The sequence below is a fragment of the Vicugna pacos genome, chromosome 36 (assembly GCF_048564905.1).
Source record: "Vicugna pacos chromosome 36, VicPac4, whole genome shotgun sequence".
In the NCBI taxonomy this organism is placed as follows: domain Eukaryota; kingdom Metazoa; phylum Chordata; class Mammalia; order Artiodactyla; family Camelidae; genus Vicugna; species Vicugna pacos.
The window spans coordinates 3,061,319-3,078,511 of NC_133022.1; the positions used below are offsets into that span (position 1 = coordinate 3,061,319).

Below are 17,193 nucleotides of genomic sequence, written 5' to 3' on the forward strand. Positions count from 1 at the left end.
TGATGGAAATACACACTGCCACCTCCGCGGTCGCCCTTCCAAATAAAACTCACAAAACAAAACGAAGCCTGAATCTGATCGAACTTCTCTACGTACCAGTTTGCAAGAAACCCAAATATCGTGGAGATACTTGAGTCGCTGTGACGGTGGAGATGCGATCAGCAAGTCCCAGACGGTGGCTAAACCTGCAAGGAAAGCCACCTGGCTTCTTTTACAGGGAAACAACAAAAGGATAAAAAGAAATGGAGAGGAAACTTAGGGATCCAAAGAGATACAAGAATCAGTATCGTGATGTCACTGTAGATGATTTTTTAAAAAACCTGCAAGACAAGAGAAATGGAAACACTGATTCGATTTTTAAAGATACTGAAGAATTACTGTTGGTCGTAACTGTGTGGTGAACACTCCACGCTGCAATATTTGGGGATGAAATCCATGTTTGGGATTTGCTTCAGAGTAATTCAGGGAAGGGCCAGAAGGAGGAGAGACTGAGCCAATAAAACTGGCCATGAGCTCAAAATTGTCAAAATTGTTGACGATTAGTGATGGGTGCCTAGGAGTTCATTATCCTAGTCTCTGTTCTTCGGTGTTTTTTGCAGTTTCCTCTAATTGAGGCTGGAACCATGGGTCTCCGGTGGTCTGGGAAGAACGCTGGAAAAGCAGGGCTCTGACCTGCAGTCGTGTTGGGCAGGATGGGCTGAAAGGAGGGCCCTGAGTTGTGGGAGGGACGGGGGACGAGGAGGGTGCTCTGGGGAAGGCGGGCTGTGAGGTGCTCGGGGCTCACGCCCCGTGACGTGGAACCGTGCTCTTTCCACCACCCTGAAGGCCACACCGTTTCCCGCATCACATTTTCAGTCTGATCATCTTTAAACTGATTGCTCAGGACAAGCCTCCAAACCATCACCATAGCTCTCGACCGGAGTCAATAAATTATTAAAATAAAGAAGTGAATGTATTCATTCATTCAAGGCTACGCATGGCCTTCCCCCAAGATCCTTGCCGTGTTAATCTTAGCTGTGTGCCACGCTACCCCGAAATTCAGTTAAAATCCTGTTTCTGTGGGACAGAAATTGAAAAGCCCCTTGGCTGGCATTTGGGGCTCAGGGGCTGTCGTGACGTTGCAGAGAAGGCGTCCCGTGCAGCTGGAGGAAGATGTCCCAGACGGGCACCCCCCTGGCTGGCGAGCCGGTGTTCCGGGCAGGAGGGCTCAGCGCATCTCTCGGTTCATTTCCGGGGGCCACCATACAAAGTCTCACCTTCTGGGTGGCTTGAAACAAGATTTATTCTCTCAGTTCTCATGGCTGGAGATCTGGAAGGAAGGTGTCAGCGGGGCCGTGCTGTCTGAGGATCCAGGGGAGGATGCAGTCCGTGCCTTTCTCATAGCTCCGGGGGCTGCCACTGTACTGAGCACCTGCCGTGCGGACACGTCGCCCCAGGCTCTGCCTCCATCTTCACACGTGTGTGTTTCTGTGCCCCTTCTCCGGTCTCCCTGAGGACACCACGCTACGCAGGATGGCCGCATCTTAACTAATGTCGTCTGCAAAGAACTTATTTCCAATTAAGGTCACATCCTGAGGGTCTGGGAAGGACATGAATGTGGGGCTGGCGGGGGCTGACCACACTCTCCACGTGGGCCTGAGAGGCCAGATGCCAGGGCCGCTGGATCCCCCCGAGCAAGGGGAGCCCAGGGTCAGCGTGCTCCGGCCAGACACCGTTTCTGCGACACTGTGTTCAGAGGGGAAGGTCTGCACGAGGCACAGGTGGCAGGAGGCGGGGACCTCGAAGGCCACCTTGGAGGCTGGCTGCATGAGTCACATCCCTGCACCCGAGGAGACACACTCAGCCCCTCCCCGGGCCCCCCAGACGCTCACCCCGCGGCGGCAGCAGCTCCGGGCTGCAGAGCAGCACAGCTGTTTTAAAATCCGGACGGTTGTCTAAGGCACGACCCTGGAGTTTTCTCTTAACAAAACTGAATCGCCTTTGTACCATATTCCCCAGACAGCCCCTGGGTTCTGCCTTTGCCCGGAAGCCACGGCTTCATTTTAGCATCATATGCATCTGGGGGTCCGCGAATTTCCAGAGCCAGCAGTCCTGGCTCCTCTGTGTGTAGCAGCCTCTCTGAGCTGCTCTGTCCCCTGTTTCACTGTAAAGAGCGGGCAGCCGGCAGAGAGCATCCTGGACGCTCTTCCTGGAAACCTCTCCTAAGACACTTAGATTACTAAGTGCATCTGCTTTCTTGGAAGAAGTATTATGCGTGACAGGACTATTTTAGAAACATTTCCCTGATCGCTTCTACCTTCTCTCTCTCTCCCCGCCTCTCTGCACACACCCCCCCACACACCTGCTGCATCATTTACAAAGTTGCCGGCATAGTGACTCAGACTTCACTGTGCATCTTCTAGAAATAATAACATGCCACTGTCATCACAAGCACGGGGTCACCCCTCAGGAAACGAGCAAGAATTCTGCAACACGACGGGGCCCCCAGCCCATGCCCGGTGCCCCCCGCGGACCCAGGGACGCTTTAAAGTCTCTGCTGTTGTTTCCAACTGGGATCCAATCCAGTTTCCTGATCTATGCTTTTGTTAATCTCTTCTAACCTGGGACAGTCCCCGCCTCACCTGCTGTTTGGTTTTGCTTTTAATGACACTGACTTTCTGGGGACTCTAGGGCTGTCATGTTATAAAACCACCCCATGGGTTCGTCTGATTCTTTCCCCACTGGGGACGTGTTCTGCCGTCTCCCCCTTCCTGTAACTTGGAGGTGAGGTTTGAACTCTGACCACGAGCCACAGATGAGTATCTGAATTTAAGTTAGTTTAATGGAGATTAACTTAAAAATTTTTTATTTATTATTATTTTTAAATTCTTTTTTGTTTGGGGGGTAGGATGCAATTAGGTTTATTAACTTTTTTTTAGAGGAGGCACTGGGGATTGAACCCATGAACTTAAAAAATATATATTTTATTTATTATTGTATTATTTTAAAATTTGTTTTTGGGGGGTAGGAGGCAATTAGGTTTATTAACTTATTTTTTTAGAGGAGGCACTGGGGATTGAACCCATGACCTTGTGCACACTAAGCATGCCCTCTACCACTTGACCTCTGCCCTCCATCCTGAGATTGACTTAAATTTTTAAACGCAGTTCCTGATCTTCCCAGCTTCATTTCAAGTGCCCAGTATCCACCTGTAGCCAGGGGCCACCATACTGGGCAGTGCAGATGTTCCCTTCATCATAAAAATTGGCTGGATAACACTGCTCCCGATGCCATGACACCCACGTTGGACATTTTTGGCATGACTGCTCCTTCGGTGACGTTTGTGGCTCCACACTGCATCACACACGCTCCGGGAAGAGCGTCCAGGATGCTGGGAGTCCCAGGGGCCCTGAGGGACTTGTAAACTGCACGCATAACTGGCAGTGTCACGCGCCACCCCCCCCAACACATCCTTCTCTGGTCCTGCCGCCGGGATCCCACATCCTGTGATGGAAAATATTTCTAGGGAAAATAAAAATAAAAGAATTTTAGAGCTGAGAGGGAACTTTGATGTTATTTTATAAACATCTGAGGGAACTGAGGCCCACAGAGGTTCAAGACTTGCCCAAGGTCACTGATGCTAGTCGGTTGGTACCAACACTGCTACTAATAACCACACAATTCTTTCTATTGAGTAGTTGTCAGTGTTAAGCACTGTATTTCGTCCTTAAAAAAATGGCTTCACATATTTCTCGCAACCACCTGATGAGGAAGCTTACTTACAGAAAATCTCTACTTAACAGGAATGAATTTTTTTCTGGTAATAAGAAACCTAGAACTGGTTCACCAGTTAAGCAGCTCAACCCTGTGAAAGCTGGTATCTATCTGCGATCACCTTGGTTTTTCCATCATGCTCACAGGGTAGCTGCTGCAGCACCAGACATCACATCAATGATCCAAGCAGGGTGAACCCGAACGTGGCAGTGCCAGCAACTCTGGTTTATGACAAAAGTCTTTCCCAGAGGCCCGAGTAACTTCTATAGTATCTGTCATTGGCCAAGCCTGCACCCCTGTTGCAAAGAGACTGGGGAAATGCACATGTGGTGCAGCCCTCCTGGCTTCTGGAGAAGATATAGGGAAGGGATGAGGGCCGGATAAACCAAGCAGCAGTGGAGGTGTTCCCATCTCATGGGTCAGACGAGGAAGCTGATGCTCAGAGTGTGAAATATCCCACCCAGGGTCACCCAGGAAGTAAGCAGCCGAGATGCCGTTGTGCTCCAGCGCACGTGACTAGCGAGGCGCGTTCACTGAGGAGAGCGAAGGGGACTCGGATGCTGCCTGGGTCTGGGCTGGTTCAAACACTGCAAGAGTAGGATGTGTGTGTCCTCAGCGAGCAGGGGCAGGGTGGCCCAGACAGTGACACTGCCACCTGAGTAATGAACTGAAGAAGGACGTTCAGGGGAGGAGCAGCCTGCTTGTGCCCACAGCTCTCCGGGGAGGGGACCGCTTACAGAACATTTATTATAATACATCGTAAAAATTGAGTAATGGTCAGTTTACAATGTTGTGTCAATGCTTCGGTCCTACATGAACATACATATATTCATTTTCATATTCTTTTTCACCATGAGCTACTACAAGATATTGAATATAGTTCCCTGTGCCCTACAGTATAAACTTGTTTATCTATTTTATATATACCAGTCAGTATCTGCAAATTTCGAACTCCCAGTTTATCCCTTCCCACCTCCCTCCCCCCAGCAACCACAAGTCTGTATTCTATGTCTGTGAGTCTGTTTCTGTTTTATATATAAGTTCATTTATCTTCTTTTATTTTGAGATTCCACATATGAGCGATCTCATAGGGTACTTTTCTTTTTCTTTCTGGCTTACTTCACTTAGAATGACATTCTCCAGGGATATTCATGTTTCTACAAATGGCATTGTTTTATCCTTTTTCATGGCTGAGTAGTAGTCCATTGTATACATATACCACATCTTCTTTATCCAGTCATCTGTCGGTGGACATTTAGGCTGTTTCCATGTCTTGACTATTGTAAATAGTGCTGCTGTGAACACTGGGGTGCAGGTGTCTTCTTGAATTAGAGTTCTGGATGTAAGTATAATACAATTTAATGCTATATTTCATATATCTATATACTTAATGCTGTATACACTGCTATGTTTCATATCTATTTCATAAATAGATATTTAATGCTATATTTCATATTCCCCCCCAACCATCTCTTTTCTGAGAGCCTGGTCTTGCCAGCTCTGGTCCTGCCAACCACACACCCTTCAGGAAGGTGTTTCCCACAGATGGTGAGACATTCATGTAATAAATGATGCAAATCGAACAAAAATGGGCTTCCCCTTCCTCTTCAAGTTGGCGGTTACACATGGACTGATGATCACATGCAGTGTCGGCAAAGGCTGGTGGCACACGCCAGTATAATCTTCCTCATGGAAATATGTGTCCAAAGCTTTTAAAAAAATAGTACATAAAAATGCTTTGACTCAGCAATTTAAATCTAAGATTTTATTCTGAGAAAATAAACGTGAATGAACATTAAAAAAAAAACGGTCATATGCGTGCTCAGCACAGCGTTACTCCTAACAGGCAAAAATTAGCAACAACTTTTGCAGAAAGAGCAAGTTGGAGAAATGCACTAATAGCATGAAGTTAAAAGTCAAAGTAAAATTATGTGGAAAAGCAGGGGGGATTGTAAATACAAAATAGGTGATGGTGGGAGGTGCCACGAGGCAGATTCACAGGGGTCCCAGTTCGGTGTCCTAAGAGTGGATGTGTGTCCATCTTACTATTGTATTTGGTCTGCATCACCCACAGGGATGCCAACACACTGTGAGACACCACAGTAAAGGTTGATTTTTTTACTGGAGCCACCATCCTGCAGTTTGCAGGCGCTCTGAGCCCCGGGCAGTCGTCCAGAGCTCGTCTCCATCTTCCACAGCCCAGGGGGTCCTCCACTGGCCTCCGGGTGCCAGGGAGGGAGCGCATCAAGGGCTTTGCAGGAGTTGCAGGGGGACACCAGTCCCCCGCGGCGCCCCCTCCACTGCCCGCCCGGCCCCACCCCGCCCACCCACCTTATGCAAAAGTTAACACTCCTTATTCTGTGTGTGGACTGCTTTGTTATTTCAAACTGAAAAAATGGAACGATCCCCACATTTGATCAACTGCAGAGCAGCCTTATGCCGAGATGCTGTTTAACCTTTGCAGGGAAGGGGCCGGAGAATATTTAAATGCCAGGAAAAATGCTAGAGAAAAACAGGGCTACGAAAGATCCTGCGGTGGGTGGCGTCAGAGCAAGGGACCGAGGAAGCGACAGAAACACGTCCACCTGCACTCTTGGGGCACTGGGGTCGCGGGCCATTTTTTTTGCCTTTTGCTTTGTGCTTTCCATCCTGTACACTGTGCATGTTCTGCAATGAGAGTATTACTTTCGCAGTTACATTAAAAATAAAGGCATGGGTTTGATTTTGAGTTGAGAACACCTGCAGGGACTTTGCTGAGAAGGGGGACGCAGGGTCCCCTCTGGGAGTTGCCCTCGGGCCGCCCCACCCTCTTTGCGAAGGTAGGGGGCCTGGTAAGTCGGGGCTGGCGTTGGGGCCGGGGCTCCGGCCCCCATCTCGGGTCCTGGGGTCCTGGTCCTACATCTAGTCGGTGATCTGGGACCAGAAGCCACGTCCCGGGTGCCAGGTCTCAGCGTGGGGCTGGCCTGTGCGTCATTGTCCAGCCCGCATCACACCCCTGGGCACCTCCGTGGCCCCACTTTCTCAATGGGGAAATAGGAGCTTTGTGACCCCATTCGTGGAAGCAACTCGGGAGTCGTGTCTCTCTAGGACCCCGCATGCGCCACCGAGGCGGGGCGTCCGGCACGGCCACCGACGTGTGCGCGCGGTCCCCTCCGTGCCCATCCGGCCCCCGGGCGAGCGCACAGCCGGGCCTTCACCCCAACCCAGGGCGGCGGGGAGCGGAGGATGGCGAGAGCGGGAGCAGAAGGTGGGAAGGGGGAGCTGACGTCCAAGGTCAGCACACACAGAGCGCCATCCCAGCGCTGCGGGACCCCCATGGACCCAAGCAAGGCGCGCACCTACCTCCCCAGGGCTCCCCAGAACTGACCCACACTTTCCCGGCACCGGGGCCTTTTGGTGCTTGAGGACCAGACGCACAGACCCTCCCGGCTCCCCCTCATCTCTGGGAGAGGCCAGGCCATCTGGAAGGAGGGTCCCGGGCTTGGCATCTCCCCAGGGGAGCGCAGAGAAGAGCGGAGGAGAGCAGAGGGCCCTCCCACCCGCCCGACTCTGCCCTCAGGGGATGCTGTCACCCTCCCACTGTCCCCTGTGCCGCCTCCCGAGACGTGGCTTGTTACTTTAACACCCAAGTTTTGTTACAGAATCTGCGGTACCAGATGTTTGATTTAGGTTCCCTAAAAGTTGCAGACTTGTGTCACGGGTGAGGTTGAACTTGACCTTCAACCTTTTTATAGTTAACTTCCTTCTAACCTCACTGGGTCTTGCGAGCAACCAGCCAGAACATAAGGGCCGAGGATTTTCTCAGGCTCTCGTCTCGTCCCACCCTGTCCAGTGAAGTGGCCGCTGGCCGTGGACTGACCGCGCCCTTGAGATGCAGCTGCTCCAGGTGGCGCCCCTGCCCGTGAACATGAAACCCACGCTGGATTTGGAAGACTGTGGAAAAAAGGACGTCACATTTCTTGATACACCGTATATTGCTACAAGTTGAAATAACATTTTGATAGATTGGGTTAAATATCATTAAAATAAATTTCACCGTTTCAAAAATGTAACTAAGTTCCATTTAATATACTTTGTTCACATTATGTTTTTAATGGATAGTCTTGGTCTAGAAGGTACACCTAAAAGCATTTCTCCTTGTAAACTGCAAAGCAAGATGAAAAATTCCTTTCTTCCTCAAAAACACGAGGGATCGTGATGGTAAGGGCTGAGCCAGGCACCTGTCGGAGGTGCGCGCTGGGTGTCAAGTCTCCTGTTCCATCTGTGCAATGATTAATGGACTGGGTCTGCTGCAGCCACGACCCAGGGGCTTCAGGACCTCAGGACTGCCGAGCAGCCCTCCCGCATTCCTGCTTTGGCTGCAAGGAAGCTGCGGGACCCTCCTTGTCCTCCCATCATCACAGGAACAGGAGTCCTGCCTCCCAGAAGCAGAGCCGGACCTTCGTGGCTGGAGTCCGAGCGCTAATCTCCTAGTGGGGCGATGCGCCAGGACCCAGCCGGAACCCTCCAGCTCCTTCTTGGGTGTTGCGGGGAGGGGGGCTGTGTCGAAAATCATCCCTGCACCCACCACGCCGTTTTTAGGAAGGCTTCAGGCACAGCCCGTCTGAGGCAGGAGCATCTCAAGATACAGCTGTGGTCAGGGGGACAGACAAGTGATGTGATGACACACAAAAAAATATTGCTTGTCATTCGTGGCTGGTTCTGGGGCACTCAGATCTCGTCCATCCTTCATAAATAAAGGGTGGGGAGACAGATGGTGGCGAGGGTCCTCCTTCTGAGCTCTGATTGGCTCAGTGCCCTCTGCTGAGCAGCACCCGCCAACATTTCAAGCCAGTATGGTGACGTTGGGGTGCATGGGACCCCCTTGGCTTCCGTCTTCACACGCTCATGGCCTGAGATGGTGAATGCACGGAAGATGCATCCCCTGATGGACAAAGCATCGGGCGGGAGTCTCTCTCCCACTTGGCTTCAGTCTCTCTTGCTCCGGGGAACGTGGAATGAGGGAGAACAGGGTTTCCAACGCTGTTGAGTGTCCATAACGTGCCTGATGACGCAGAGCCAGCGAACAGCAGACCCAGAGCCCAGGGCTCACCCTGGTGTCACAAGGGACAGTGACATTTGCAGGGGCTGCCCTCACATCTGCTTTGTGCTCTCCTCCTTGGCACTCAAAGAATATTGGAAGTTGGGAGCTCAGACTATTAAGGATTATTTCAGCTGGGAGAAGCTGGGGTGATGGGGGCGAAAGGCTGGTCGGAAGGAAGCTGGGCTGAGCCTCCTTCCTTTGGTGTCGGAGAAAGCTTGGGAGGAAGGGACGGCTGGCGCTGGTGGCTGGGTCGTGGTGTCGCCCAGACCCTGAGTTTCTGGAAACTCCCTGCAATCTTGGCCCAGCTCCGGGGGCTGTGGCAGCTCAGGCTATGCAGGCCTTAGCTGGCTGATGCACTAAAAAACGCTGGCCCGGCTTTTAAATTGAATGCTGATGCCAACAGCCCACCTCCCAGCACCTCACCACGCAGAGCACCCGCTTTGTGAAAAGGTGGGCTCGGGGGCACGGACTCCCACCGCCCACCGCCCCGCTGACATGGGAGCAGGATGGAACCCACCCTCCCTCCGCGTCATCCAGAACAACCATCAGCCGGCCACCCTGCCACCCAGCCTCCTGCCCACAGCCACTGCTGCTCGCTCGCCTGCTGGGCCCTGGGGTCTCCCCACCCCCCTCCTCCACACATTTCCAGCTCCATCAGTCAACGCCACCTGCTGTCTTCTAGTTTGGAAATTACTCACACTTCCTCTTCTTGCACTTTTTTTTTTTTGCCTTGAGAGCTATTAACGGACTTTTTGGAGTTCAGTGAAACTCAGGAGGGACAGATGAAGTGAGCACCGCCTTTGCCATCTCGAGTCTTGAGCTCTGATTTGGAAACTACCTGCCCCCGTTTCACCGGGGGAGGCTGAGGACCGGGAGCCACGTCCAGGGCAGGCGTGCGAAGTGGCACCAGGGGCCGCCTGGCCTCCTCTGGCTTGATTTCCCGTCCCGTTTTAAGTCAGCAAATTATAAAACGCTTCTTTATAAACATCTCAATTAGTGGTTCATCTAAAACAGCCCAATTGTAGCAGCAAAGGATCCGTGAGAGAGATCGTTTCTGACCAAACAGTTGGATTTTTAATCACCTCCCTGTGGAAGGCACATCCGGTCAACCAACGTCAGCGAGTTTCTGAGTTTGCGTAATTCATGCCTGTATCTTCCTACTGACCCTGGATAATTTTTCCCTTAGCCACATTTAAAGAAATGTGTTGGCGAACCAAAAGTTCCCTATATTCTTTGAAAGCATCTAATTTCCAGTTCTCCTGAGATTGGGCGCATCACCCACCCCGCTGAACTCAGGGTCCACTCCCTTATCTGCAACTCCCTCTCTCCCCTCCTCCCCCTCCCCAGCAAAACAGTCAGAGCACGTGGCCAAATTTGTTTTTATTCTGCATACATAGGAAACAGGACCCTATCAAAAGAACAGAAAAGAGTAATGAGCCAAGTTGCAGAGGAGAAACATGCACAGATCTGCTCCCAGCCGTGGGCACAGCCCCCCCCCCCCGCAGCGCGGAGGGACCCGTGGGCAGGCGATGTCGCCGCAAGTGGACTCTCCACACACAGGTGCCCACCGTTCTCAGCCAGGGTCAAGGGGACACAGAACTTCTCTCACACAAACATGAATATAAAAGTGGTGAGTGCCACCGGCACCATCCAGTCTCTTAAAAGCATGTGCTATCAAAAAGATAAACAGAATTTAGTCCCGGGCATGTGGGCGTCTGTCCAGCCGCAAAGATCCAATCCAGGGGGCAGTTCTGCGTGTGCTTCGTTATCAAGACAGTAAAAGGGAGAAGGTGATGTTGAAAATGCAAAACGGACGCCCTACAGGAGGGAACTCAGGGAGCCACGGGGCTGCTCTTGGCTGTAAACAGCCAGTGTTGTGCTTTGTGATCTTGTCCCATCAAGGACTGGAGTGTGGGGGCAGGAGCTCAGAGGTCACATGCGGGTGGTCGGAGACACCGGCGGCAGCTCTCCGGGGCCCCTGGGAGGCTCCTGGACTCTCCATCCTCAGGAAAGGGAAGTCTCGGTGGCCCCATCCTGACTCCTCACTCGTCCCCCATAGACCAGGGACACCAAGCCGGGGGCCGTGGGAACGAAGGCAGGGCCCACTCCAGCTCAAGTTCAGTGACTGACAACTTCTCAAGAGGCTCTGATTAGTTCATTTCAAAAAGCGCCCCCCCGCTGCACCCCTCCATCTCCCCACCACACACACAGGGACCTTCCTGTCTTGGCTGTGCCCTTTGATCCCCTATACCTGACTGGGCAGGTCTCAATCTGGGTTTAGAGCCACGGTCACGGGCATTACTACCTATGCAGGGGGGCAGGACCCCGGCCCACTGACGACCTGTGATCCCAGGGTGAGGGGGCTCCCGGGCCGGGGCTGGCGGCTCCAACCACATCTTGGTGCTCATTTTGATCAGCCCACCAGTGAGATCTATTCTGTTCTTTTTGAAGAGCTCCGTCTCTGCAGCCCTGGGGTTTTGCGTTCTTTTCCTTAGCAAACTCCTCCTGTTCAGAGCCCAGCGCACACCTGCTGAGGTCAGACACCCAGGCTCCTACGCCGCCTCTGTCCAAGGGCCAGTGTGGCTCCCAGCCGGATGTGCCTGCTTGGAAAGTGTCCAGCAAGACCCACCATCGGAGCTGCCTGATGTCAGGGCACAGACATCTGGTCACCATCACAGACCGGAGCACTGCAGGCTGGCGCCCGTGAGCCTGACCTCAAAGGACCCACTAACAATGGGGCGGGGGTGGGGGGGCACATTTTTTCCCTCCCCAGGTCAGACCAAGAACTCATAAAATGCAACGACCCGGTTTGAGACCGGGGGCAATTTCCCATGAATTTAAATAACTTTCCTTAGTGATTTTCAAGTAACTACAGACATCCCGCTGGGCCTGATTCCTCTTGCTCAGCTCCCCGCGGGGACAGCAGACGCGATGCTCCCCAGGGCTGGGTGTGCACAGGGCGGCCTCCCTCGGCTTTAGCAAGTGAGAGGGGATGGAAAGGTGCTGAGAGGCCGCTTCTCCACCCACTGCATCTCTAACAGCTTTTTGAAGAGGAAGGCTGACGGGACAAGGGGCTGGGACAGTGACTTGGGGTGGGGGGCTGACTTCAGCGAGCAGCCTGCCGGGCGCAGGGCCTCCCGGGGTGGGAGGAAGCCCCGGGCTGGGCGCCCGCCCCCCCCCCCAGCATCACTCAGCCGCACGTGTCCCGCCGGGCCTCCGACCTGCTCTCTCTCCTGAGGATCTGGGCAGGCCACCCCAGGGTGTCACCCCTCGGGACCGTCCGCGCGGCCGGAGCACAGATCACGTCGGGAACAGGAGCAACAGAGGAGACGGGGGTGGGTGGATTCGGATGCTGGTCCTCCGAGGAAAACTTGAGGGGAGGCTGGGCGTGCTTTGAAGATAGCAGAGAAGTCGCCCTCAGTGGCTCACAAGGCCGTTCCTGGGAGTGAGCGCGGATGGGGAGCGAGGGACAACAGCCCTCCCTGCCTCCCGGGCCCAGCGCACAGGCAGGCGCCAGGAGGCCCCCCTACTTGTCCTTCACCACCTGCTCATACGGGGGCGGGGGCGTGTTGCAGTAAGAGGGGGGCGGCGGGTAGGCCGAGCTTCCCTGGGGCGAGCTGGGCTGGACCTGGAACGCCATCGCCGCGGGGTTCCCCGCAGGATTCATGCCTGGTCCTCCGGGGTCGGTGTAATAGGGCAGCCCCAGCTGCTGGGCTCCTGAAAGACAGGCAAGCAGACAGACGTGAGCGCAGCGGCAAAGTCCCACCACCCATCACCGCCCGTCACCGCCAGCGGGCGGCCGGGGGGACCACCGCCCCGGGTGCGCCCTTGGCTGACGTGTGTCCGGGGCCGAGGCCCCCAGCCACGGTGGGCACCTGGGCGCAGGTCGCGGGCGAAGGGGTGCAGACTGCTGGGCAGCACGACGGTGCCTGGTGACGGGGCTTCACCAGGATCAGGGGTGGCGGGGGTCAGCCCGCAGCCGAGGGACACACCAGGGCATCTTGGCCGAGACCTGGGGAGGCGCACCAGCAGAGGGCTGCGCAGAACTTGCAGCCAAGAAACCCGGGGCACGGGAAGGTCAGCCAGTTAAGAAGACCCTGGGTTTCTGCCTCTCAGCCGCAATCATCCCCGGAACCTCCACGAGCCTTCTGAGAACAGTGTGCTGAAGCAGGATCTCCATCCCCACCTGCTGGTATGGCAGGTGCTCAGGGCAGATTACCTGTCCTCCAGGTGAGCCCCGTTCCCAGGCAGGGAGACAGCCTACGGGGCCCGATGCCAGCGGGCCGGACGGGTTGACGCGCCCGGGGACTGCCTGCCTGCCCTGGACGCTGCAGAAGGAAGATGCTCTTGTCCTGGGGAGAGGCTGCAGGATGCGGGCCAACCCTTGTCGCAGGCCAGCCGGTGACGAGAGGAAACAGTGTGGTCACCCTGCCCCAAATCTAGCCCCAACTATGTGTGTGTGTGTGTGTGACATGTGTGTCTGCGGGCCTATGGCCGCCACGGCCAGGAGCTTCTCAAGGGCGGAGGTGACACTTGATGTATCTCTGGATCCCGTTCTATTTCATACAAATAAGAAGTTCAAGATTAACACAAGAGGCTACTGTAAGGGTCCAGGGGAGACACAATGGAAGCCTTGGAATATGAGCGAGGAAATGGGGGGGACGGGGAAGAGATCCTGGTGTCACCGAAGGACAGGGGCCCAGCGAGAAGAGGCGCACGGAGGGAAGAGCCGGCTTCTGGTCTTACTAAGGGTGCCCAGCAAGCATGAGAGGGGATGGGCGGAAGGGCAGGGCCCGCGGCAGCCCGCGCAGCTCTGGAGCCTTCGGTGTGCAAGTGGCAGCAACCCGGCCCTGGAAGGGCGTGTGGGGACAGGGGGTGGCCGGGGGGAGGGCTGCAGCTGAGACCCACACTCAGGGCAGGAGAAACGCAAAGCACGGAGGGGGAGGAGAAGGAAAGGAGGCTGGGGGGAAGCGGGGACCACTGAGGCAGGAGCCGCGGCACATCCCAGAGGGAGAGGGCCAGTTCGGGGAGGGGGAGGGGCTGGCAGCCCGCAAGGCGGAGGAGCGGTCAGGACAAGAGCCACATCGGATAAGACGTGGGGCCTCGGTGGCTTGAGGACATCAGGGCTGTGCCCGCCAAGCCCGCACAGACGCCCAGCTGCCGGGACAGCAGCCACTCGGGGGGAAGGGCTGAAGACCAGAGAGGCGACAGGTGGTGGCTCTAAAGGGCGCAGGTTGGGGGCATAGGTATTTTTAAATTCTAATTTAATTTAGAAATTTTAAAATGGAAGTATAGTTGATTAACGATATTAGTTTCAGGTGTACAATGCTGATTCAAAATTTTATGGGTTACAATCCATTTAAAGTTATTACAGAATAATGGCTATGTTTCCTCCTGGTGGCGCGTTTATTTTACACATAGTGGTTGTGTCTCTTCATCCCTGACCCCTGTCTTAACCCTCCCTCCTCCCTCTCCCCACCAACTAACCATTAGCTTGTTCTCTATGTGTGAGTCTATTTCTGCTTTGTTATATTCATTCATTTTATTTTTCAGATTCCCCACACAAGTGATGACAGACAGTATTTGTCTTTCTCTGTCTGGCTTATTTCACTTAGCGTAATACCCTCCAAGTCCATCCATATTGTTACAAATAGAAAATTTTCATTCTTTTTCATGGCTGCGTAGTATTCCATCGTATAAATATACCACAGCTTCTTCATCCAGCCATCTGTTGATGGACATTTAGGCTGTTCCCATGTCTTGGCTATTGTAAATAGTGCTGCTGTGAACGTTTTGATTATTATAGATATGCAGTATGGCTTGAAATCAGGGACCACATTACCTCCAGCTTGCTTCTTCTTTCTGAAGATTGTTTTGGCGACCTGGGATCTTTTAGAACTGGTTCCAGTTCTGTGAAAACGGCCACTGGAATTTTGACAGGGACTGCACTGAATCTGCAGATTGCTTTGGGCAGTGCGGACGCCTTAATAACATTAATTCTCCCAAAACATGAACATGGAATACCTTTGTCCTTATTTGTGTCTTCTTCGATTTCTTTCATCAGTGTCTTACAGTTTGTTGTATATGTCTTCCACTTCCTTGGTTAAATTTATTCCTAGGCATTTTATTCTTTTTGAGACAATCGGAAATGAGGTTGTTTAACTTCTCTTTCTCATAGTTCATTATTGATTTATCATTGAGGTATCACTAAGGTGTATATCATTGAGGACTTGGTCCTTGCCTTCAAAGACGTTCAAGGAACATACAGTGTAAGCCTTATTATATCAAGAAAAAGACCTACATTGCTAGTTACATTACTAGCTCATAACACCTTACTAGTTTGTTTTTTTTTAAATTTTTTTCTACTATTTTTAAAATTTTTTATTTTATTTTATTTTATTTATTTTTTGGTGGGGGGGGTAATTAGGTTTATTTAATTTTGGAGGAGGTACTGGGGATTGAACCCAGGACTTTGTGCATGCTAAGCGTGCACTCTGCCACTTGAGTTATACCCCTCCACCTTACTAGTTTTGAAAGAGTTGTGGTAAGGAATGTACATATAAAATTTCATCGACAGCTTCTTCAGCATTTACTGAGATATTTGTTGCCTTTTTTTTAACATTCTTGTTATTGCAAAATATATATAACATAAAATTAAAAAATAAACACGCTAGCCATTTTTAAGTATGCAATTTAGTGGAATTAAATGCATTTACCTCCCTGTGCAACCCATCACCGTGATGCATCCCCGTAACTTCCTTCATCTTGTAAAACTGAAAAACCTTTGTGGCCTGGGGTGAGGGAGGGGTGTTACTGTGCCACGAGCTGACACTGACCAAAGTTAAGTGCAGTCTGCCCTCCAGACCTTACCCTGGAAGTTGCACGTCTTGAACAGACTCCAAGTCCCAAAACAGTTACATCAGACAAATTCTGCCGGTGCCATTTTTGTCGAGGTGAGGGGGAAGAAGCCTTGAACTTCCTACGCCACCGTCTTCCCAGATTCCTCTGCCAATAATTGCTTTCTGACATAATGTACAATGTTAACAGCTCCTCTCGTGGTAGGAAGACCAATGCTTGGTCATGGCAGTGTCTTTGACATATGATTCAATGCAGTTTCCCAGGATTTTTGCATTCATGCTCATTAAACATGATTTTTATTTTAGTGTTTGTTTCCAAGTTGCAGTAGCTTTACAAAAAACGAGGTAGATTTCCGTCACTTTCTGTACTTTGTAGTAATTTACGCTGCACTGAAATGAACTGTTTCTTAAAAGTCTCAGTGATACCATATGAATTTGGAGTCATTCTGAAAGCTAATTCCTTGAAAATGTCCTCAAACTCGTTTGCTTTTGGGACCACTGAAATGTTCAACGTTCTAAAGCATCTTTGATAATGTACACTTTCCTGTCTGACCAACATTGTCCATTTCAGGGATACTTAGTGTAATTTTACATCTCTAATGGATATGTCATGTTTTGATTTATGACTTTACCTTTATCCTGTTTTATTAATTAGATTTATCAGGGGGTGGAAGTGGCAATATTATTTACTTCAATTGCTTTTTACCAGGCACTAACTTTTAGCCTTGAAAACCAGTTTTTCCGTTTTATGTAATTAATTTATATTTTTATATACTACGTATTTCTCATGGCTTTCAGTGAATTTATTTTATTTCTTAACCTCTTTTAAGGAGAGGTCAGTTCATTTTCTCTCTTATTTTAAATTTTTAATAAAGAAGGCGGCTATGAATTTACCTAAATATCAGCTCATGTGCATTGCATATGGCTTTGTATTAATTTTTCACAGATGCTTCATTCACTTGTATATTAAACAAACATTGAACTCTAACAATCATCCAGCGCTGTTATGGGCATTCAGGATACAGCGATAACAAAAACAGAAAATCTCAAGTCCTTAAGTTACTTCCAGCTTAGAGAGACAATAAGCCAGCTGAACAATACATAGTCTATTACTGATGCTAATGATGGAGGACCGGCCAGGTGTACACGGGGAGCAGGTGATGGAGGAGCAGCCATGGGTACATGAGGACGTGGGTACAGATGGAGAACGGGCCTTTCAGGTGGAAGAAACCACAGTGCTGAAGCACCAACGTGGCAGCCTGGAGGTTTTCAGAAAATCAGAAGGGCAGCGTGCAGCAGGCGTGGGACGAGGGGGACCAGGACAGCGGGGACGGCGGGTGGGAACAGCAGAGATGGGCGAGCAGGTCTGGAGTGAGGGCGGGGAGCCGGCTCCTCCCTCACTCCTAGCCTTCATTCGCTCAATGACTAATGCAGGGGGGAATCCTTCACTTCCAAGTGGGTGCAGATGACTCATTTGCTCGTCTACAGATTTCTTAAAAT

At 51.7% G+C, this 17,193-nt stretch overlaps 1 protein-coding gene across 1 annotated transcript in view; it reads right to left on the reverse strand.

Annotated features, from left to right (window-relative positions):
* Positions 1 to 10,198: 10,198 nt before the first annotated feature.
* Positions 10,199 to 17,193, reverse strand: part of VOPP1 (VOPP1 WW domain binding protein) — a 94,693-nt gene continuing 87,698 nt past the window's right edge. Inside the window, exon 5 of the mRNA XM_072955543.1 lies at positions 10,199 to 12,553. Within this exon, the coding sequence (XP_072811644.1) occupies positions 12,363 to 12,553 (191 nt within the window). The 3' untranslated portion in view covers positions 10,199 to 12,362. The remainder of the gene's footprint in view (positions 12,554 to 17,193) is intronic.